Raw genomic sequence first — 23622 nt, 5'->3', positions numbered from 1 at the left:
TAGCGTACGTGTGTGTGTGTGTGTGTGTGTGTGTGTGTGCGTACATGCGCGTGTGTGAGGACTTTGAGTCTTGTCATCTTTGGGGTTTTATAATAATAAAGTGACCTTTTCAAATGCATTATTTTTTATCTGTATTTCTGTCTGCTTGAGTCACGTCACCCCTGTTGGTTTTCAATAAATAACATGAATGGTACGCTTGTCTATTTCTTATCACCCTTCTTTCCACAATAAAAGTTGCACCAGTCAAAAAATGACAAGGTAAAGTCGTACTGGACTATAAATCACATGTGTTTATTTCACAAAATAATCTGGAAAGGCAGGTTATTCCAAGGGATAGTTCAGATGTTTCGACATGACGTTGTACGTATGACATCCCCATCCACATTATAATCCAATAACAGAGACTTACCCCCCACTTGGTCTCCTAAGTCCAGTTCTGGTCAGATTTCCGTGATGAGGAACGTAGTTCCACTTAGTTGCTGGGGACAATTAAGTAAAGACTTTGGCTTCTCAAAACAATACGCGTTCAAAAGATCAAAACATTTGCATCACAAAAAAATCAGACCTCACAGAACGTTTGGCGTGATGTATTCGTCTCCCACCGTATTCCTGCGCACTGTCGCCTGCCACAGCAGAAGATGCGAGTGTCTTCGTCACATTCACATGAACGCACAGACAACTTCATGTCAAACAATCTGAATGAGCCCTTTAACTACACAATAGCACTCAGAACAGGCTGAATAGGTGTCCGCTATGTTAATGTAACACACTAACACAGGGGGTACAAAGTGTGGCCCGGGGGCCATTTGTGGCACTTTTATTGGCACATTCTAAAAATATAATTCAACAAGAAAACTAAACAAAACACGAAAAAAAAGTAATGTCACGAGGATAAAGTATGGTAATGTGACTAAAAATGTAATTTTACTAGCATAAAGTTGAAATATTAAAGAAAAAAACTACTTAAAAAAAACTTGTAATATGAGAAACAAAACAAGTTGTAATTTTTGGTAAATCATGGTGGGGAAAAAGGTATGAAATTCCAATTCATAATTATGGAAAAATTTACAAGAGAAAAGTTTAAATACTGTAATTGGGAAAAACCCCCGCAGAAATGGATAAAACAACTATAATTTTACGAAAATAAAGACAAACTATTAAGAGAAATAAGTGGCAATTTTATGAGAATAAAATATAATTTTAGTAGCATTTCATCTATCACAAGCTGAGCTGCAGTAATTTCTTGAAATATATGTCACTTCTTAGCATATCTACAAGTACTGTACAGATGTTGCTTTAGTAAATATCAAAGTGGCCCTTGCATCCTTTCATATTTCATGATGTGGCCCCTGCCGGAAGTAGTTTGGACACCCCTGCACTAACTCTTCATCTCAGCCGAATAGGCTAAATGAACATAGCAAGACAGCGTGTCCAAGAAGCAAGTTCACCGAGCTCCTGATGTCATTCATATGACCGAAGCCATTCAATTCTTGCCTAGGGCGCCCCCTCGCGGCTGTCGACGGTAATGTTCACTCCTTGGTTCATATCAGTAAGATTTAACATTTAAAAACATGTTGTTATATTTAGACATATTTGACATATAAATCGCAAATGAGTTAAGTCGCTGGAACAGCCAAACTATGAAAAAAAGATGCTATGATTAAAAAACAACTATGATTATGTAGAATAAGTAAAAGTATGGAATTTGGAATGCCAACATGCAGTGCAGGTTTGTACGTGGTCTGTCACAACAGCTGAAACCTGGTTCGAGGAGCGGGGCTACACAAACGCATAAAAATACAAAAAGTAAAAACACGATCAACACTACTCCTGAGTGGACTTTTGGAAACATTGAATGAGAAGAGAGCAAAAAAGAATATAACAAAATGGACAACAACCTTTCCTGATGCGTGTTTGGTGCTTGGTTTGGCTTGATTTTAATACCCTCGAACCGAAGCCTCCCGGCCCGAACCGGAACTGCTATTACGTTTGTGTTTTTGCACCGTCGGCAATATAATGTACTGTATTACAACTAGGTAAGGCTTAGATGGAAACATTGATGTGTGTATATTCTATTCTTGGGTTGGTTCTGGTAGTAATGTACGATTAAAAACCTCCTTGTGCAAACAACAGTACTTTTAGCTCTTCATCTTCAATGTAGGAGCGAAAAATCGACGAGCAACATTACGGCGACACATCACTGCCCTCTAGTGGAAAATGTATGTAATGACGTCTAATGGCCTCAAATGGAAGCTGCATCCCGGCCGCAGTCATAATTGGAGTCGATAGCCTTGATACCAAGGCTAAAGTATTTGTATGGATACGTATGGAATGCCTCCGTGATGATATCGATGTTTTTTCAGTTCTCTTCATGATGTTTCTGTTTTGTTGTTCTTTTGGTACGTTGTTGATATCGTTAATATTTATATAATGTTTACAAACTCAGGGAATATTTTCTCGGACACAGGAGGGCTTGGGGGGGGGGGGGGGGCTAAAAGGAGGTTTTGCTTTTGTTTACTTATTTTGCACCGTTGACTTTGTTTTACTCAAGCGATTACATGCAATAAAAGGGAATAATTGTACCATTTTGTTGATATTGTTACATTGTTGTCGATTCCATCAGGAACTGATGAATACGGTGCTGCAGTGGCAGCTTCGATTAGCGGCCGTTCAATGTCATTACATACATTTTCCACTAGAGGGCAGTGATGAGTCACATAAATGTCGCTCAAGTCACTTTTGTTGAACATGTACGGTATTGTTAAATTGTCCACAAATAAACGTATAATATTGTTATGTTAATATGTTATGTTCAATGTATTTCAATTAAATAAATATATATATGTATATATATTGCTGTTGTTTTTCAATTTGACAAATATTTCAAGTAATATTTTGTAATTTTTTTTATAGCACCTTGACTTCATTTCCATAATATTTTGACTTTATTCTCCTAGTATCACAACTTTTTCCCCGACCTAATTTTCCAAAAATTGCAACTTTATTCTTTGATTTGTTACTAATATTGCAAAAATTATTGCAGAAACTATTGTGAAAAGTCCCCCCGCCCCCATAGTACGACCATTTTTTTAAATTACATTTTTTGTACATTTAATGTTACAATGTTTAAAATTAACATTATGACTATTCTAATATTTCTACTTTATTCTAGTAAAATAACTGCTCTTTATAATTTTTTCTCGTTTTTTCATTGAATTGTATTTTTAAAATGTGCAAAGGGCCGATAAAAATAATCAGGCATGGACACCCCTGGCCTACAGGGTGCATTACGGCCATGACGCCGAGCGGACTGAAGGATGCGCTTTTTTCCCATGACAGTAAAAATACAGGAAACGGTTGACACAGGAGGGTGCCAGGAAGGAAGGCCAAAATACGGGAGTTTCCCGGTGAAAGCGGGAGGGCCGACAGGTATGCTCTGAGATGAACGCTCCCTCTCCCACAAATGTTCTTCCCAGATGAACGGACACACAGATGCTCAGAAGCGTGGAAGCTGCTGAAAAACTCCATCTTAATCGTAGTCCGTCTTTGCTTCCTGTTAGCATCACGCAGGCGCTTCCAACACCGCAAAGCGCGGTGATTCCACGAGCCAAGCACTGACAAGGACGCCAAGACTAGTGCAAGATGATATTTATTTCTTACAGTGACTTTTGGTTGCCATACAAGAATTGTTGAGGATTTGAGGGCCAAGGAGGGAATGAAGAGTGCAAGACAGGAACTTTCTCTCTCTTCTTCATTTCAAGAATTAGTTGTGGTGACTCTCAAAGCACAAAATTACAGCAACATAGAAAAACATGAACACAAGTCTTTGCACAAAACATCTTAGTCTCTATGAAGACTTCAAGAATCAAATTCTAGTCATGAAAGCAAAAGAAGTCGGACAATGAGAAAAGTGGATTAGAAAAGGGTTTCGTGGACTTTTAGTGAGCCATGCTTGTCCGAAACACGGTGACCCTTCTCACTACATCTACTCAGCTCTGTTTTTTTACACTACAAAAACGACTACGTGGTGACCTGCAGACCTACAAAGCCACAAGTCATAGGCTGTGTCTCAAATCCACGACTTCCCTCGGTACCCCTCAATAAGTATACAGTGGATTCCCGCATACTCACCCATTTAAGGTCCAAAAATAAGTTTATTTATTTATTTTTCCTCCAAAAATAGGCCAGAAAACACATCTTGTTCACCCAAACTCGGTAATAATTTACTCATATGTGATAATAAAGGTAAAATGTACAGCATACGTGCTAAAAATACCACAATTGTGTCTTGATGCTTCACTGATAATGTTTTTTCCTCAAGTGTTGAGATTTCACACGTTGTTTGGTGGTCCTTGAACGCACCGCATTGTTTGCTGTTGACTGGCTACACCATGACTCCCATTCCATCAATTCATGGATCATCTTACGTTATCATTCGTTAGTGGTGAGGATACCTATACCGATACCAGGGGTGTCCAAAGTGGGGCTATTTGTGGCCCACGGCTGTTTTTTTATTGGCCCGCAGCACATTTCATAAATGTAGTTTAACAAGAAAATGAAAAACAACAGCAGAAAAAATGGAAAAATCTGCAGTCATTTTACAAGAATAAAATCAAAATGTTAACAGAAAAAAGTTGTAATTGAACAATTAAAAAAAAAAAACGAGAACAACGTAATGAGAAAATATGAAATATTTAAGAAAAAAAACTTTTGTAAAGTTGTAATATTATGAGAAACAAAAAAAAAAAAACGTCTGGAAAGTTAGGTTGGGGAAAAAGTTGTAATATTATGGGAATAAAGACAAAATATGCTGGCGACGGAGTCATAATATTACAAGGAGAAACTTTACAAGCAGAAAGTTCAAATAGTCGGATAAAAAAAAAAACAAGGGCAGAAATGGAAAAAAAACAGCTGCAATTTTAACAGAATTAAGTCAAAATATTAAGACAAAAAAGTTGTGTTGTAAGGAGAAAAATGTCGCAATTTCACAAGAATAACATCATAATATTATGAGACAAAAATATATACAAATATTTTAGTTACACAAAGTTTAAATATTAAAAAAAAATGTTTATTTTTAAAAAGTATTATTTTTAAAAAGTATTATAATAAGATAATATTATGAGAAACAAACAAAACTAAATAAAGTTGTAATTAAAAAATCATTCAATTCAAACTTGAATGAGTTAGTTATGACGATTAAGTCATAATATTACCAGTAGAAATTGTATTAAGTTTATTGAAGAGGAATGTTGAAATATTTGAAAAAAAAAGTGAAAAACCTACAGCAAAGCTAAGATAAAGGAGCAAAAGAGTGAAGCCGATACTACTAATATGCGTTTTCAGCGATATCACAAAGCTGAGATGCAGCTTTTTTCTTGAACTACATTTAGTGTTAGCATGTCTGCTTGTGTTGCTTTACAAAACATCAACGTGTCCCTTGCATACTTTCATTTTTCACTCACTGGAAAAAGTTTGGACACCCCGACCTACACATTTGACACTTTAAATGTGTTTCCTACGTGTGTGAAGCAAAACCACAAAGGTTTTGAATGACAGACAATATCCGTTTTTTATACTTGGCTTTATTTGGTTCGCGTGCACTGCAGTTACTTGCAGTTACTGCCCAAAATGTCTATTTCGGACGTCCCCCACCCCAACAGTTGTGATAAAAGAGACTGTTGTAATGATCAGATTTGATTCAGCTCCAGAAACCCTCCCCTTATCTCTTCAATTGCCATTGTTTAAGCCCTAAATATGCCTCACACACGTATGAAACACATTTCAAGTATAAAATGCATCGCTACTCACCACTAATGAACGCTTCCATACCCGAACAAACTTTGGTGCATTCGAGGACCGCTGAACAAAGTGCAAAATGTCAACACTTGAGGAATAAACATCAGCAGTGCCGTAAATGTTAAATCGAGAATGTGTGGGGACCCACTGTAACAACACTGCACAATTGAATGTAATAAAAAGGAATGATTTTTATATTTTGTAATATTTGTTGTTTGTAATAAGGTTGTTGATAAATATATATATATATATATATATATATACTTGTCCTGTGTTTTATTCTGATTATAATCATCACAATCAACAACCTTAAGGAAAAAAAATCACAAAATTATTCGATGATCTTAAAAAAAGTAAAAAGTACCACTACCACCTGTATCAAATCGATACTAACGTTTGCTGTATCACTCAACTCTACCTTCCGCCGCTACGTGGCCAAGATGACGACTATTGAGCAGTGATGGGAAACTTGATTCCTTTCACCGACTCGTTTTGAAGTCACTACCGGCAGTGAATCGGGTACTCGAGTCGCTCAAGCGCAAACGCGCATGTGAGGGTGAGTTAGTGCGCGAGTGATTTGTTCTTTTTGTCGAGCCCTGTTGCTTTTCCACGAGGCTAACACATGTATACAGATGCAGTTACGACTAGGAGTCGGCCAATTAATGACATGTTAACCGCTTTTCTTTTTTATTTTAGCTAGCGCTCGCGCGATCAGTAATGAACGAGTTAAACGGACCGGAACGACTCCTTCATTTCCTGTGGTTCGAGTCCGTCGTTGTGCACTCACCATTTTGGGTGTTTTGCCGGAAGTGGGCACGAAACACGGAAGTGTGCGATGTGAGACACAGCCGTAGCGTCCGTGAGCTTCGGTTTCTTTGACTTTCCTACTAAGATGGCCAGCAGACATGATAGAAATGTACAGATTGAACTTCTTTTATACACAAGTTGCACTCTCTCGAGTCAGGGATTGATAGGATGATGACAGTTAGGCAAGTATCGGTCAGAAGAAACCTGGTTTTTGTGGCCAATCTACAAGTGTAGTAGTGTGCTGCAGTGCTGTAGTGTTTAGGCAACAGTTCATTGAAACACAGACAAGTCATCATATTGTGATATGTCACTTTCAAATGGGAAAATAAAACACAACAAAGGAGGTTCATTCAGAATAAATATTGCTTCTTACATAACCCATAAATCTAATAATAATAATATCCACGCTTGTATCTATATATATTTCTGTATTTGGCAAACCCACACATCGGCGCCGGACATATATATATATATATGTAGATATATATATATATGTATATTTTTTTAGATAATCTCTATAAAATGTCATAGAACTCTATACAAATCTTGAAAAATACTGTGCTTTTCTTCCCCTCGCTGACACGTCGCTGTGTGTGGTTTTCAAAATAAGATACAAGTTTCTAGCAGCATTGTCCCGTGCCAGTCTCTCTGCGGCCAATGTTCACAGAACACAGAGCGTTGCTATGTTTCACTCTAAGGCTGCACCGTCACGGCCCAGCGGGAGATGAAACCAAGTAACTTTGCTGAATACTACTACAGTGTTTCCATTTTGGGTTACCCATATTAAAGCACACACAGGGAGTGCACTCTGCTTCAGGAGCAAACAGGAAGTGGGCCCGGGAGCTATGAAGGCGCCCTCGGTGGGAGGACGGGGCGCTGCTTTGGCCGTCGGGTCAGCAAGGAACCATCCTACGATTGTTTTCGCTCCAAACCTCCGGCTAACACCATACAAGTGTACTCTTGTCGAAACACTTATGTACACTTTTCAACAACTAGTCTGGACTGGATCCGCCACGGCAAGCAAACGCAGTTCCAGCTTCAGAAACAAGTCCGCCAGTTACAAGTCACAAATACTTCTAAGGTCAAAGTGCAGGAGAGAGCCTGTGGACATAAAACCCTGGGTACTTTATTTTGAAATATCCTGTCTGCCTCACAGATAATGATTTCCATTGTTTATCCCCAAAGACAAACCACGTGCATCTACTTTGCTTTGTGTGACTGAATCGTATTCGATGGCAGCATCCTTTTGGAATTGTGTGGATTTTCATGAGTTTCTTTTATTATTTTCATCCCTAAAATTGACATACAAGTATTAAAAACCTTCCAGCGACAAATCTTACTTGATTTATTGAGAAGTGAACAAAATAAAAAAAGGGTTTTAATTCTTCTTTGGGACGAATAAAAATACAAATGATAAGATGGGCTGCTGTGCTTTGTTTGCAGGCCCATAATAATCTCTGACGGAGACCCCTCCCATGCAGGCTAAAACTACGCCAAGCTCCTGGTTTTACACTGTGTAGACTCTAAAAAGGGTTGCAGGGGTGTCCAAACTTTTTCCAGCGAGGGCCACATAGTGAAAAATGAAAGGATGCAAGGGCCACTTTGATGTTTTGTAAAGCAACACATGTAGACATGCTAACAAGTGATACAGTGTATATGTTATATCCAGTTTATGTTATACATACTGGATATTTCAAGCAAAAGTGCATCTCAGCTTTGTGACAAACCGTAGGTAGAAAATGCAACTTCAGTCTTTGTTCTTATATTTCAACTTTCTTCTAAAATAATCTTCATATATTTTCTTTTGGAATATTACGACTTTGCTCCTATCATATTTCAACTTTATTTGCATCATTATAACTTTTTGAAACCTAATTTTCCATAAATTACAACTTATTTTTGTTTGTTTGTCATTAAATTCAGACTTCTTTTATATTTGTTAGATTACAACTTTTTTCTCTTTTCATTTTTCTTTTGTAACTTTATTCTCCAACTGTGTCAACTTTCTTCTTGTACATTTTCTTCTCGTAATTATGACTTTATTCCCGTAATATTTGGACGTTATTTTTGTAACATTATAACTTTTTTCATAACCTAATTTTCCATAAATGACAACTTTATTTAGTTTTGTTTGTTTTTCATATTACCACTTCAAAATTGTTTTTTCTTTTAATATCTTAACTCTACGCTACTAAAATGACTTGATAAAACAAAATGATCAAATTATTTTTCCTGATATTACAAGTTTATTCTTTTAAAATTGCAACATTTTGACTTTATTCTTTTACAATTACAGTTGTGTTTCCATTTCTGCTGTTTTTTTTTTTAATTTTCCAACTATTTAAACACTTTCCTTGTCAATAATAATATTCGTTAGATTACGACTTTTTTGTCTTTTAACTTTTCTGTTTTAACTTTATTCTCCAACTATTTCTACTTTGTTCTTGTAAATTTTCTTCTCGTAATTATGACTTTATTCTCATAATATTGTAACTTTATTCTCGTTTGTTCTAATTCTAACTTCATTCAATATTACGACGAAAAAATGCTACTAAAATGATGCTATTTTTCCTGATAATATTACATTATTGTCGTGAAATTAAGACTTTTACCTCTTAATATTTTAACTTTATTCTTGTAAAATTACTGCAGACTTTTACATTTGTTTTAATTTTATTCTCATAATTATGATTTTATTCTCATAATATTTTAACTTTATTCTCGTAACATAACTTTTTCCACAACCTAATTTTCCGAAAATTCTAACTTCATTCAACGTTACGACTACTTACTGCTACTAAAATGATGTTATTTTTCCTGATGATATTACGTTATTCTTTTTCCTCTTAATATTTTAACTTTATTCTTGTAAAGTTACTTTTTAAATTTTTGCTGTTGTTTTATTTTCATTTTTCATGTTAAATTTTAGAATGTGCTGCATGCTAATAAAAAAACAGCCGTGAGCTGCATATGGCCCCCGGGCCACACTTTGGACACCCCCATCTAGTGAGAACAGCTGTTAGCTTTTTAGCTAAGCGAGCCTTTAAAACCACATATTTTAAAATGTATTTCCGTGAGAGCCACATAAGATTTTTTTTAACATTGAAAACAACCAAATGTGTGTATTTTTAAGCAAGGCAAAGAATATAATAAGTCTCTGAATGTATTCTTTTTAATAACGTTGTTATACTGAAGCTAACTAACAACATAAATTGCTTCTTACCATTAATGCGACTTCTGGTGCCGCATGGCTCTGCAGAATTAGCTCGGTGACTATTTGATTAAATGGGGGAGGGGGGTAGTTTACTTCTTGACCTTTCAATGACCTGGTTAGGCTAGCACCTAAACACGAGACTAGCTCGAGAATTAGTTACAGAGCACGCTGGCGGCAGAAGAAAATGAAGTCCATTGTGGTTGTCTCTATCAGCAAAATCACACTCCAGACTTTTCAGGACTTTTCTGGACTTTTCAGGTTGCCTTAGAAGTTCTCACATTCAAGCGGACTTAATCGGGTCATGCTAAAAGACTACATAGGACAGCCTAAGACTTCCAAAGTATTTCACCTCTGCCAGCCAACCACAGTCGCTTGGCAGAGGTGGTGTCGTAGACCTCCCCCTCTCCCCGATATACAATGTTGTCATTTCATCCCTTCACTCTATCACGGTTATTCAACAATATATTAATAAACCATGCAGTTTCGTGGTTGAATACGGCCTATTATTTGTCAAAGCGGAAATTGTACGTATTTTTACCTAAATTAAGCATTTTCAAGCATAAAAAAGGCTAAATTAAGTAAAATAAAAAAAATAAGGCATTCAGAAGACAGATTCAAATACGTTGTGGTGATATGTAATATTCTAAACTGGTCACTAGGTGTCAGTAATGTTACCGTTATGTTGGGTGAGACACACAAGCACCAGACTTGATTGCCTGAACAACAGGCTTTTATTGCGGGTTTGAATGATCTCACAACAGGCAACTTCCCTAACACGGGCTACTGTTGCGGTTGTAACCCATGCCGAACTAAAACTCAACTCTGACCCCTGACGTCACTTCCTGTCCACGTCACCGGCACACAATTACACACACGAATACGAATCTTATGTATGTCTTATTTTCTTTTATTATGTCTACTATATTGGGTAATAGGAGTGTAAAAGTGACTACGGGGTGTTATTTCATGTCTACACAGCTAACAATGTTAAAAACTGTAAACAGTTTTTTGTAAACAGGTTTTCTATGCTCTAACTGCGAATGTATTCCATTTATAAACAAGGGACCCTACTTCGCGGAAATTCACTTATCACACTCAGGTGTGGAACCAGTTAACCGCCATAAACATGGCATAATGTACTAACGCGGGTGATTCCACCCAAACGACTGTCGTTGGGAGGCAGACGCCTCCCTCCACTGCATCTTAACGACTGTCGTTTTGCACCACAGAAGAGTAAAACCATTCTTGGTTGGGGTGTGCCTCTGCCTTCCAGGATAAATACCTTGGATCCTACACGCACCATCCCCTCAGACTAGAGCCGTCCTATCTAGTCTTTGAGCATGAACTGATGAAGCCTGCTCGGATGAGAGGCCCAACATCCAAAACAGTCCAGTTGTCGTTGATTCAACGGCCTGAGAATCCAATGACCTGACGAATGAGAACACTCACAGGCATGACTGTATGGGGTGGAGTCATGTTCTATTTAGACGCGGTACAACTCTTTTGCTTTCTCTTTCGCAAGCATGTCCTCTTCCGGCCCTCAGCAGATCAGTCACAATTAGGGTTGGGCGATATGGACCTTAGCATGTATCACGATATTTTTGGGATGTATCATGATATGACGATATAATTAAATTCAGCGGAGTCTTGCATAAAAAGCTACAAACCTTAACCCGTATAATTAAATCCACTTGTCTGACATTGTGAAGCACATTTATTGGTAACAAACTGCGCAATACACCAAGTGCATTTAGTGTCTACCAAACATTTTTGGGTAAGTGTAGACGCGCTTGCTGACTCTGTCTCACGCTTCTTGACACACTCTGCGTACTCAAGTCTGTGTTTGCGCTTGGGATGGTTGAACAAATCTGTCACGTTCCCACATTTTGCCATCACCGTTGCTTTGCAAACTTTCCATATTATGGTCTCTTGCTCCACTTCTGCTCTAATGAAACCAAACCACTTCCAGATTACAGAGGGACCTCCCTGTTTAGCAAGGATTCTTCGTCTTCGTCTATAGTCTCCGCTTCTGCTCCACTTTCAGCCATGCTCATTTTCTCTATTTTGCTGTATCTGCTCTGCCTTTCCCCGCCACCGCTGGCCCATGCTTAGGGCCCTAGAAATCCGTTTTATATTTTTCCAAATTACGTTTTTTCAGTTTTAGTTTTTTAGGATTCCATTTTTTACATTTTACACTTACTTTTACCAGCATAGGATGTGTGCTTTATGGGTTAGTGAATAAAATGTCTGTTAATTAAATGCAAAAATCCTTATATTTATTGATGCAATACATCAATGGACAATTTTTCCCAGTAATTCAGAAATGGATGTAGCCTGGCTAACTTTCCTAACGGGATGTCAGCCTCTGCACACATTGCTGCAAAACCTTCAACAAGCTGTAACGCCCGTGCTTGTGATTAAGGAAGATGCAATTCTAACTGCATATGGAAGATATTTGTTTATGACATGCTTATTTTGTTTACACAGTAAGACAACATTGGGCAAATGGCGCTCTTATTTTGAAGGCCGGAAATGTGTTCTGTGTGTGTTGAGAATGTCTGTAAGACGAGCTGGGTGCAAGAATAAACGTGCTTCAGCCTGAGTCGCACACACACAACCGCAGTAGCACGCTAAACTAAGCTAACCCCGCTAGCTTCCATTCACGCTCCGTAAGAGGAGGTTCCGCCAACTTTTACTGGTGTTTATCGCCATTTCAACATGTTTAGTTCGGGAGGAGGCGGCTTAGTGTTTGTAATGATGCCACCATGATTGAGCAGTCCGCCGAATTAATCCCAATGGCCGTAGGACCCTGTCACTGCGCAATACGTACCAGGAACGCAATCGGCCCCGCGCATGCGACAACGCCACGTTCACCTTTACCTCATTTTTACCACAGCGCTTCTGCGATGTCACGTGCTGTGGTAGTTATTATTTTTTAAATGTGTGAACATAAATAATAACCATACTTCATATACTGTATGTAATATATTAGAAGGTTATTTTAGAAGTGACTCTTGTTAAAATACTTGGTTAGCATGGGGAAGTTTCTATCGTCTTATGACATCCACCAAGACACCAAGGCGAAAAAAAAAGTAAAATTATTCATGAAACAAAGAAAAGAGGGCTTATAAATTGTCCACTTCCACCATGGATATGATATAAGAAAAAAAAGATTGATGATTATTTCTCAAATTTCTATGAATCTTAATAACGTTTGTGGGTGTGGTGGGGAGACGTTTATTACCTGCTGCCGTAAAATAGGTCGACGGGTGGCGTGGATTACACATGCCATACACATGTGACTGCCGAAAAATAGGCCGACCGGATGTAGACATGTGCGTTCTGCACATGCGTAGAACCCAGTTGAACCGATTGCGTTCCGGTGACAGGCCCTACGTGCTGCGGCACACGTGAGGCGCCAATACAGTGCGCCGCCCGTGCCGTCTCAGGAGAAACACGTCCTCAGCTCGGCTTTCTTCCGTTTATCATTTATACCGATATAAGTCATTTTCTTATCATTGGAAGAATTCATAACAGTATACCGGGAATTAAAAATTATCGCCCAACCCTACTCAAAATGTTAGTTAAAGTCGTATTTTTCAAATAATGAGCTCAACTTTGAGTCGGGGGGGTGGTCAGTACAGTTGGGACATGCACTGTTTGACCTGCTGATGTCCGAGTGGAGGGAGATTTGTGTTACAAAAGAAAAAGGTGATGCTCTAGTTTCTCTGTAGGGAGGCCTCCCAACACACACCCACACACACACACACACACACACACACACACACACGCACACACACAATTTGAAGGAAACAGCAAGCTATGACAAGGTGCCCTGTGCAGTAGACAATCTGATATGACTTTATCAAGGTGACCTGCTCCAATGTTTGGTTGGCCGTCTTGAAGCTTGTGGACGGTGGCCAATGGCATCCTCTGATTACTACCTCCATGGCCAACTCAGTAACTGTGTGTGTGTGTGTGTATTCATGCTTAGTGTGTGTACGCCTGCGAAAACCGCGGCACCTTACTGGTCCATTCGTGTGCATTGAGTGTGTGTGCTTGTTGCTTTCCGACATGTCAGCGAAACGTTCTCATTGTTAAAAAGCAAAAGTGTTTCTACCACCTTAGATGCACCCAGAAATATAACTCCGGTAGGACTCTAGTGAAGAAATATTATTCTCTGAACAAATTCTAGCAAAGATAGAAAAGGAACAAAGACCAGCTCAGCTGGTTTTCATGCACCCACGCATGGGCCACATGGAAAAGGTCTTTAGTATTCCAAAACTGTAGCTGGATGAGCTCCAGTCTTCATGTGGAACTCATGATTTCCACACAATATTCCAGACAGAGCTTCCTCTCTTCCCCACATCCCCGCAGGAGGGAGGCAGACTGGACGGCAGTGCTGAGATGGAGGAGAAATTTAAAAAAAAAAAAAAAAAAAAGCAAAAGGCAGCATCAAATTGGACAAACTTCCACAACGTGAGCTGATGAAGAGTTGGGTAAAAAGAAGACCTCCCTCTCCTGGGCCCTGTGCTCCGAGTGTGACCTGCCCGCGCCCTCTTCCTCTGGGCTTATCTGTCCTGCAGCAGCTTGAGGGCCCTCTCGATGTTCATGCGGTGCCCCACCCTGGTGACACCCAGGTCTATCAGGTCCTCTTTCTGCAAGGAGGGCAGGTGGGCGCCCTCAATCTCATTGTCCAGGAAAGCATCTCTGTGCTCTCCCAGGTTGAGGCTCTCCAGCCAGTCGGCCACGTCGTACTTGTTCCACAGTTCCATGGGCTTGGAGGCGAAGGGCTTCCCCGACGCCGCCACCGCCTGCATGAGAGTCAGCGGCGACGGCGAACGCGAGCTCCCGCTCCCGCCGCACGAGGAGCTCAGGCTGTATCCGCCGCCGCTGCCCATGGGTGGGGTGGGTAGACCGAAGACGTCCGTGAGGGTGGGCGACACCGAGGGTGGCAGTGACGAGCAGGGGGTGAGGGAGGAGGCGGAGTCTGGAGGGCTGCAGGGATGTGTCTGAGAAGGAAGGCTGCTCGGAGGCGTGGAGGTGAGGGCAGCAGCAGCGGCGTTGCTACGCATTCCTGAGTCTTCGGTTGGGGGCCTGAGGGGGGAGAGAGGTGACGGGTTATTACTATGGGATTTTTGGAAATAAAAAACCTCAAACGTAACAAACTCAACACAGTATACGTTTTAAAAGATCATCTCGCCATCATTCACTTTTCTTAAGTTGTGCTCAGTAATGATTTGTCCTCTGAGAATGGCAATTAGTTACAATTATGAATTATTTATTTATTTGGCTAGACAAGCAGCAGTGGCCTACTTTTTTAAGGATACTGTAATGCTCCCAAAAGACCAGGAGGTGGCAGTATACACAAATTAATCCCTGACGAGTCCTCTCAGTTATTCTGGTAACCATCTATGTACTTGTACATAGTGTACAGTACATACAGTACATGCAATTATTAGACATCATCACCTTATTTTGGTAACGTTAATGGAGGAAACCAGTGTGCCCACACAAAACCCTGCCAATCACAGGTCACATTCAGTATATATAAACACTCACATTCGCACCTACGGACAAATCACTGTCTCCAGTTAGCCTAACATGCACGTTTTTGGGATGCAGGAGGAAGCTGGAGTACACATGCACGGGGAGAACATGCAAACTCCACGCAGCGATGCCCAAACAGAGATTCACACCCTCGATCTCCTGACTGGGAGGCCAAGTAAATGCCCGCTTTTCGCAGGGCATCACAAGCGAATAGCGGAAAAACTCGAGTAATTGATACATCCGTACAATTTTTGACAACCGGCTCGCTCCTCCCCCTCCAAACCCACTTGCTAGCTTAACGTTGACGTCGTCCTTCGATTCCGACTCGACATGTGCAATAAGACTAACTGTTATTAGATCAAATTCAGCTCCAGAACCCTCCCCTTATCTCTTCAATTGCCATTGTTCACTCAGGACAAAATCCAGGTTTAAGCCCTAAATGCCTCACAGACTAAACACATTTAAAGTATAACATGTGTACCTATTCACCACTAATAAATGATAACGTGGGATAGAGGTTATATAAAAGTTTTGCACTTCACAGAAACTATGGTGTTGCTGAACAATGTGTGAAATCTCAGCGCTTGATGAAAAAAAATCAGTGAAGCATAAAGCCAAACATGTAAAAACTGTGTTTTTTTTTAAGAGTGGGACATGTATGGTGTACATTTGACCTGTATTATGACATATTTGTACATTATTACTGACATGGTGTTTTCTGTGGAAAAAAAGGCCTATTTTTGAAAAAAAAAAAAAAATCTGTGAATTTGCGAGGCCGTGAATGCTAAATGGTGACTGTGTGGTGATCCACTGTTGTGTACAACACACGTACAATATTCAATCTTTCTATTTTGCTGGCAGATTTTAGAAAAATGTGAGAATAATTTACATTTGGTCAGAGTTTGTACTGTGAGTACATTGGATTTTATTCAAAGCTTTTTATTTCTGCTTGCCACATACACTGTATTTACTGATGTTACATTAGTCTTTCCTGGTAATAACTGATGGGAACACCATTGTCTAATGTACTGACCCCCTCTGACTACTACACAAGGGAAGTAAAATACATCATATATAGCTGCAAGATGCAGACACCATTCAGGTCTGCATATATAGTACCTACTTGTCACATACAGTTGCTACCACACCTGCATATATAGTATTTATTATTTGTGTACAGTGATGAGACACTGTTATTTCTTATTTCTCATAGTCTGGTGAATATATGAACATAGATATCTGGATTTAGGACTGTTTTTTATACTCATACTTTCTCTTCTGTGCTTGCTGTACTGTTGAGAAACATGAATTCCACAGCCGGACTATTAAAAACGTATTCATTTCAGCATTTTCCACATGTACCATTCAACTTAGTCGCGTTAAAACAGCCTCCAACATTATTGCCTTTTCTTAAACGTAACGTAAAAGTTAGCCATTTAACAGTTGCTGACATCAAACTACCATTTGATGATGTGAAACATTTCTGCCAATGAAGTCCTCGTCTCTAATAAAAAACACTCTATCGACTTGAGGAGCTTTGCCTTTGCTGAACACCGATGATTAATGACAACAAATTACCTATGATTATAGGGGACCTTTGGAACTAATTATTGGGGACTTAATGTCCTGTGTGGACATAATACTCTGTGGCTGCGGCAGCCCGAGCTTCTACAGTCAACTTTCTTACAATACAGTTTTAAAACTTGCAATCATGTGAAATAGGGGCGTCACAAGAGTAGGGTTGGGCATTGAATCTCGAACATCGGTGGGAACCGGGACTAACATTCCGATTCTCCCAAGACCGTTCACATTTACAAATTTTGATTCCTAGATTCGATGTTCGCGTCCACTGCTGCCAACTCCTCAGTAAGAAAAGTAGCAATTGGCTGTCCTAGAAGTAGATGATGTCATCGGCATTTGCAAATTTAAATGCATATGATGTTGTAACAGATACTGCAGGAAAAAAGCAGAACCTCTTAGGAGAGACAAAAAAGTGAGTAAAATCACCTGGATTATGTCTTGAACTACAAATAAACTTGATCACTTCATCAAAATAAAATAATTTAATAATAAAAAGTGCTGTCATTAAGCCTCTTCCGAAGAAGAGCAGTCTTGATGCCACGGTACTGAACAGCTATCGGCCCATATCAAACCTGCCATTCATGGGAAAAGTCTTAGAAAAGGTCGTATACCAACAGCGTACTGACTTTCTCCTCGCTAACAATGTGTTTGATACTTTCCAATCAGGCTTTAGGCCCCACCACAGCACTGAGACAGCTCTGATCGAGGTGGCAAATGATATCCATCTGAACCCAGATGCAGGCAAAGTCTTACTTTTAGTTCTGCAAGACCTGAGTGCTGCCTTTGGCACAGTTGACCATGTGATCTTATTACAGTGGTTAGAAAACTGGGTGGGAATCTCTGGTTCTGCTTTAAACTGGTTCAAGTCTTTCTTCAGGAAGTACTTTATTGGAATTGGTAAATGTGTCTCAGACCAAACGGCTATTGACCTGTGGAGTTCCCTAGGGGTCAATCCTGGGACCCCTATTGTTCAGTCTGTAAATGCTTCCGTTAGGCCAGCTAACATGCAGCTGCAATGTGTCCTACTACTATGCAGATGACACTCAGATCTACGTGTCACTGACGGCCAGTGAACATGGTCTTGCAGATTTACCTTGTCACTGCATCAAACAGATCAGTGTGTGGATGCAAAACAACTTTCTCCAGCTAAACTATGTATGTATGATGTACAGTATTTTTTGCCTAAATTAACATTCACGCATACAAATATCTAAATGACGTAAAATACGAATATAAAGCATTAACAAGACACATTCAAAAATGTGATAGTATGTGATATTCCACACTGGTCACTAAATGTTAGTAATGTCACTGTAATGTTTGGTGAGATGCATGAGCATCAGATTTGATCGCCGGAAGGGTGTTTCATTGTAGGTATGAATGATCTCACAGCAGGCATAATAATCCCTAACAAGGGCTACTGTTGTGGCCGTAACCCACACCAGGCTAAAACTCAACTCTGAACCCCCGACGTCCCTTCTTTCAGCACCGGTACACATTTACAGCAAAAGCACAAGCCTTATTTGTCTTAGATGGCTTATTTTCTGTTTTTATGTCTACAGTATTGTAATACAAGTGTAAAGTTGACTATAAGAGTGTTATTTCATGTCTACAGGGCTCTAATAATGTTAAAAACATAATTAGAAGGTCATAAACAGGTTTTCTATACTCTAACTACAAAAATATTAACTGTATCTAACTATATCTATATCTAACTATAATATATAATAAGGAATCCTACTTTACGGAAATTCACTCATCACGGTCGGGTTTGGAACCAATTAACCACGATAAACAAGAGATTACTCCAGGCCTTTTTATGGGAGCGTCCATTTGTGCTGTTCGCTCGGGTGAAGAGCGGGGATGTACTGTATACGTAGAAATGTCACACACATTTATTTTCGCCAAGATTAATAGGAAATTGCACAAAAGCAGAGCGCCATTTTATGTTTAAACTGGGCTATGATTGTCATTTTTGCTGATGCTCAAACCTTAAGCACACACCTGCCACAACATCGCTATATTTTACCATGATTTCAAAGTGGTTATAGAGTCCCACTCTTTACGGAGCAACACACACATGCCAATGAATTATAGTGCTTTACTTTTGGCACAACACACATGACAATTCCAACGTAAACCAACCGAACCATGCAAAATAAACAGCCCTTCTTTCACCTTGCTCTAAGGATTTGATTCCCTGCTGTGCACTCTCCAACCTCACTAGCTGACCCGTCAGCCCGTCCACGCTAACACCGCCTGACTGTGATGTGACTACAAAGCTTAGGGCAGAAAAAACAGGCTGCATCTGACCTTCACGCTGCCAAAATGACTGTTTTGTCACCAGCAGCGAGATGCTACATGCACCCTAGATATGGCTCTTCCCTTCTGTAACATATGGAACAGCCTGAGGGGCAGTGGAGGGGGGCGTAGGGGGGTCATTCTGCCAAAACAGAATGAGGCCATTAGAGGTGCATGGCCACTTACGAGATGAAGTTTGCCACCGTAACAGCGTCTCTGTGGGGAAGTCTTGTTAGATGGATGTGATGGATACAGAGGACATCTGGGACAACATTAGACACGTGGTGGACATCGTATATAAACACACACACACACACACACACACACACACACAAACATGCATGGTATAGGAGAGGCATAGAAGAACATAACACATTCATGAACTGACAAATCTGCCATCTGTTAGCCTTCTGTAATCAAACCATCCATCCATCCATCTTCTTCCCCTTATCCGAGGTCGGGGTCACAGGGGCAGCAGCCTAAGCAAAACAACTTCCATTTCTTCTTTTGTGAGAACTTTTGCGAGAGCTCGCAAAACTTTTGTGAGATAACGCAAAATCTTTACAAGAGAACGCAAAACTATTTCGGGAGATCTCGCAAAACAGTTTTGCGTTCCCTCGCAAAACTCTTTTGCGGTAACGCAAAACTGTTTAAGAGACTGTGGTAAAGCTGGAAACATATTCACATATTCAAACTTCCGGGATCAATAACTCCCAAGTGAATGGTTCTAACACAGCAAACCATACCTCTTTCCAACCGTGGCAACACAGACAAACAGCTACAACCCAGTTTTTATCAAAACGAGCCGTCTTCTGTGCAGTCTTAGTGACTTATATTGATCTCGATGAGAAGCCGGCAGCGAGACCGGCGCGCAGGGACCGTCTACAAATGTCTTCTTCTGCATTATGGCGGTTGGCATCAAATGTTGCCAACTCCAAGGCCATAGATGACGTTGTTGGCTAGTTTGCATGTTTTTTGCATATGATGTTGTAAGAGATGTAGGAAAAAAACATAAATATGATAGATTAAAAAAGTTAATAAAAACAACTTTGTTATGTTTAGAATATACAGTATACGAAGCAACAGGTTTGTGAAAATGGACTTGTACATAATTTAGGGCAATTTTTATTGGGTCGTTAATAAATTCACTTCTGTAACAGTTTTGCGTTATCTCACAAAAGAGTTTTGCCTTATTCGCAGAAGTTTTGCGTTATCTCGCAAAAATTTTGTGAGCTCTCGCAAAAGTTCGTTCTTTTTTTTTTTTTTAACCATCATATTTTTTTTTCCCCCATGTCCCCACCAGGGTTCTGTAGATCGTTAGGCCACTCCGAATAATACTAAAAACTAATAACACAAATACTTGACTTTAAATATATAGATTTTTAAAGCCTTTAAAAACACAAAAAATAAGTACATCATGGCCAATTATGCAAAATTGACAATTCACAAATGAAGAACAAGATAATAAAAACATTATAAAAGCGTCTTACAGGAAACCATGATTAGTTTGCTGTTGGTAGCAGTTTTTAAGGATTCCATGCTTTATTTGATGTCACTAAGAGATGGTCACTTGGCTACAAGGACATGTGAAATTCTCTTTTCATTGTGTAAATGATCATTTTGATGATGCTTCTCTATGCAGTTTCTAAAGCCAACATGGCACACACATATAGGCAAATAACGACAATGGAATGTCTGGAATTGAATAGAATTGTTAGAAAATAGAGAAAGTCACTATATTTTAAATGGTATTAATTATTATTATTGGAAAATGTTACCTGACATGGTTGTGGTAGGTTGGGTTGATATCAACACCGTAGTTCTTGTGCAGTGTGATAAGTGGCCATTAGTAATGTAATTGCATGAGACGTGATGCCAGTCATGTTATGTGGCTGTACGTGTGGCTTGGTACATGTGTAAGAAGCCACACGTGTAAGAAGAATGTATGTACCATACATTCATATTTGTGGACCGCAGTCCCAGGGAGATTTATTTTGGGTTGCACAAAGATGATGTTGAGCAAAGGAACACGAAATGCAAAGTCAGTATGAAAACTGTGGTAACCACCCAAAGCACATTGTGTAAATGGAGCGTTGTTGGCGCTTTTTAGAGGGTTTTTCAGAAGGCTTTATTGGCGGAATAGGTTCGTCCCATTACGTGCATTGTATTTCATTAACGTAATGTGTGTCAGTTGGTCAATAAATCAACGAAAAGCAGTTAATTTGTATTTCCTGCAATTATTTTCTGATGGCAAAGATATATAGTTTTCGGGGGTTTATCATGCATTTATCATTATCAAGGTAAAGCTGCCCTTTTTATCGTGATATTGATTTGAGGTCATATCGCCCAGCCCTACCTGATACCCACCCTGGTGTCTTATTCATGTCTTACATGTAAACATTTTATATTTCAGGAGTAAAATTGATGTGAAAAGTCAAATTACCAACTCAACTAAAGAGCCTCGTTTAGGTTCTTGACCTTGTTACCATTTCCTGCTGTCACCAATAACAAAAAGAAGGCAGGCAGTAAATGTCTCTCTGAAGGACCAGCACCAGCAGAAATGTACAGCGGAACCTCCAAAGTCAAACACCATGTCTTCCATGACACTGCTTTCAGGTTCTATGTAATTTGACAGCATTTTTCATCTATGTATTCCTGTACTTCACATTGGCTACCTAGTAGGACTTAGAGCAATCCCAATTACATTTACTGTAATTGGTGTTGATGGTGGTGACGACCGCTGGTTCTATCCTAGTATGTAATCGTTCAACTTATTTATACATTTCAACATTCAGTCTGTATTTTCCAATAGCGATGGAAGTCTGCACGCTTTGCAGTACATACAGGTTTATTTCCCAGTCGTCGTTAATGAGTTAGATCGATATTTTTTCACTCTTATTTGTTTGCATCACTGGGGCAAAAAAGGGCGCTATACCACCTTGTTTCACCAAGGTAAGTACCTTTGAGTCTTGCAACAGGAGAAATTTCGGCTGCAGTATTTGAATACGGCGCTCTAATTTACCTATGTAGGTATGTAGAACGTTGCGTCGCATCCTGTTTTTGATCTCTAATCGGGCAGTGGATAAAAAAAAGTCTGATGCCGATAAGTGTCAAAATGCCGAATATCGGTGCAGATAATTGGCCAAATATGGGTCAACCACTACTTTCCAACATTTCAAATTCCTCCATTTTAAGACAGTTCATTCAAGACATGTACGCTTTGTATCAGGACTTTTCGAAAAATGTCCACCATTCATCCATTTTCTATGCTGCTCAATAGGTTATGCTGGAGCCTATCCCAGCCGATTTCGGGCGAGTGGCGGGGTACACCATGGACTGGTCGCCAGTCAATCGCAGGGCACATATATATAAAAATGTCCACGTTGTCCATAATTCAATCTTTTCTGTGACATTTTTCTCATTGAAAATGAATGGCTAATTTCAATGTGGTGGAAATTCATTTTACATCTAACATTACATGTAACATTCTGCTTATTCTTTACACGGTGGCATGGCTCAGAGTGGTTGTCTCCCAACCTGATGGTTGCTGGTTCAATCTCCAGTCGCTTAATAGATTTCAACACATTTCTAGGATATGTCAGTTCAGTTTCAACATTCACACTCAATTAATAGCAAAATTATTTTTAAATCAAGTTTTCCCATAGAAGATCATGTCAAGTTTTTTTTTTTTATTTTACTAGCATGCTTTTATTTTGAAGGCCTGACTAGCAGCTACAAGATGTGTTACACCAGTCGTTGTCAATTATTTTCTGTCATACCCTGCTACTATTGCGAACCTGATAATGTTAAGTCATTTATCTTTACAAACCACTTTATGGCGCCAGCAGGTTAATCATGAATAAAGACACGAAGAGACCTGCCAACCTTGACGACATTTTTTGTGTGGTCCCCCTTGCTTTAGATGGCTTCAGATGGCTCTCACAACAAGACCAAAGTTATTTGTATCTACTGTCGTGATTGGAATTGTCACGGACTACGTCGTTGTCGACTTGCCAGCGAGAAGCAAGAAGGTACTGAAGCACTGCCTTTTTTATTGTCATTTCTACGGTGGTACCCCGGGATACGAGTGTCCCAATAACAAGTGTTTTTTTTTTTAGATGCGAGCAGTCTCTCAGGTGATTTTTTTGCTTGGAGCCGCAAGCTAAAATGTGGGCACGAGCTGCTAGTTAACGACAGGCATAGCTGAGGACAGCTACTGCATGTGGGGGTTTCTGACAATGTGACCATCAATGAAGAGCTAGCAGCGCTAGCATGAGTTCCGCACTAGCTAGTCATCAACACATCAATAAAACATACGTACGTTGTAGCGATGTCATTTATCTTATTTATTATGTATTGTGTAAAACTAT

At 39.6% G+C, this 23622-nt stretch overlaps 1 protein-coding gene across 4 annotated transcripts in view; it reads right to left on the bottom strand.

The window, feature by feature from the left end:
- Window positions 1-3630: 3630 nt before the first annotated feature.
- Window positions 3631-23622, bottom strand: part of LOC129178829 (SH3 and multiple ankyrin repeat domains protein 2-like) — a 324991-nt gene continuing 304999 nt past the window's right edge. For all 4 annotated transcript variants that reach the window (XM_054771420.1, XM_054771421.1, XM_054771422.1 and 1 more), the window contains one exon: window positions 3631-14917. In XM_054771420.1, coding sequence (XP_054627395.1) covers window positions 14392-14917 — 526 coding nt within the window. In that variant the 3' untranslated portion in view covers window positions 3631-14391. The remainder of the gene's footprint in view (window positions 14918-23622) is intronic.

Source organism: Dunckerocampus dactyliophorus, chromosome 3 (assembly GCF_027744805.1).
Source record: "Dunckerocampus dactyliophorus isolate RoL2022-P2 chromosome 3, RoL_Ddac_1.1, whole genome shotgun sequence".
Taxonomy (NCBI): domain Eukaryota; kingdom Metazoa; phylum Chordata; class Actinopteri; order Syngnathiformes; family Syngnathidae; genus Dunckerocampus; species Dunckerocampus dactyliophorus.
Note: the sequence above shows the minus strand (reverse complement) of the source record. Positions and strands in the feature narration are given on the sequence as shown.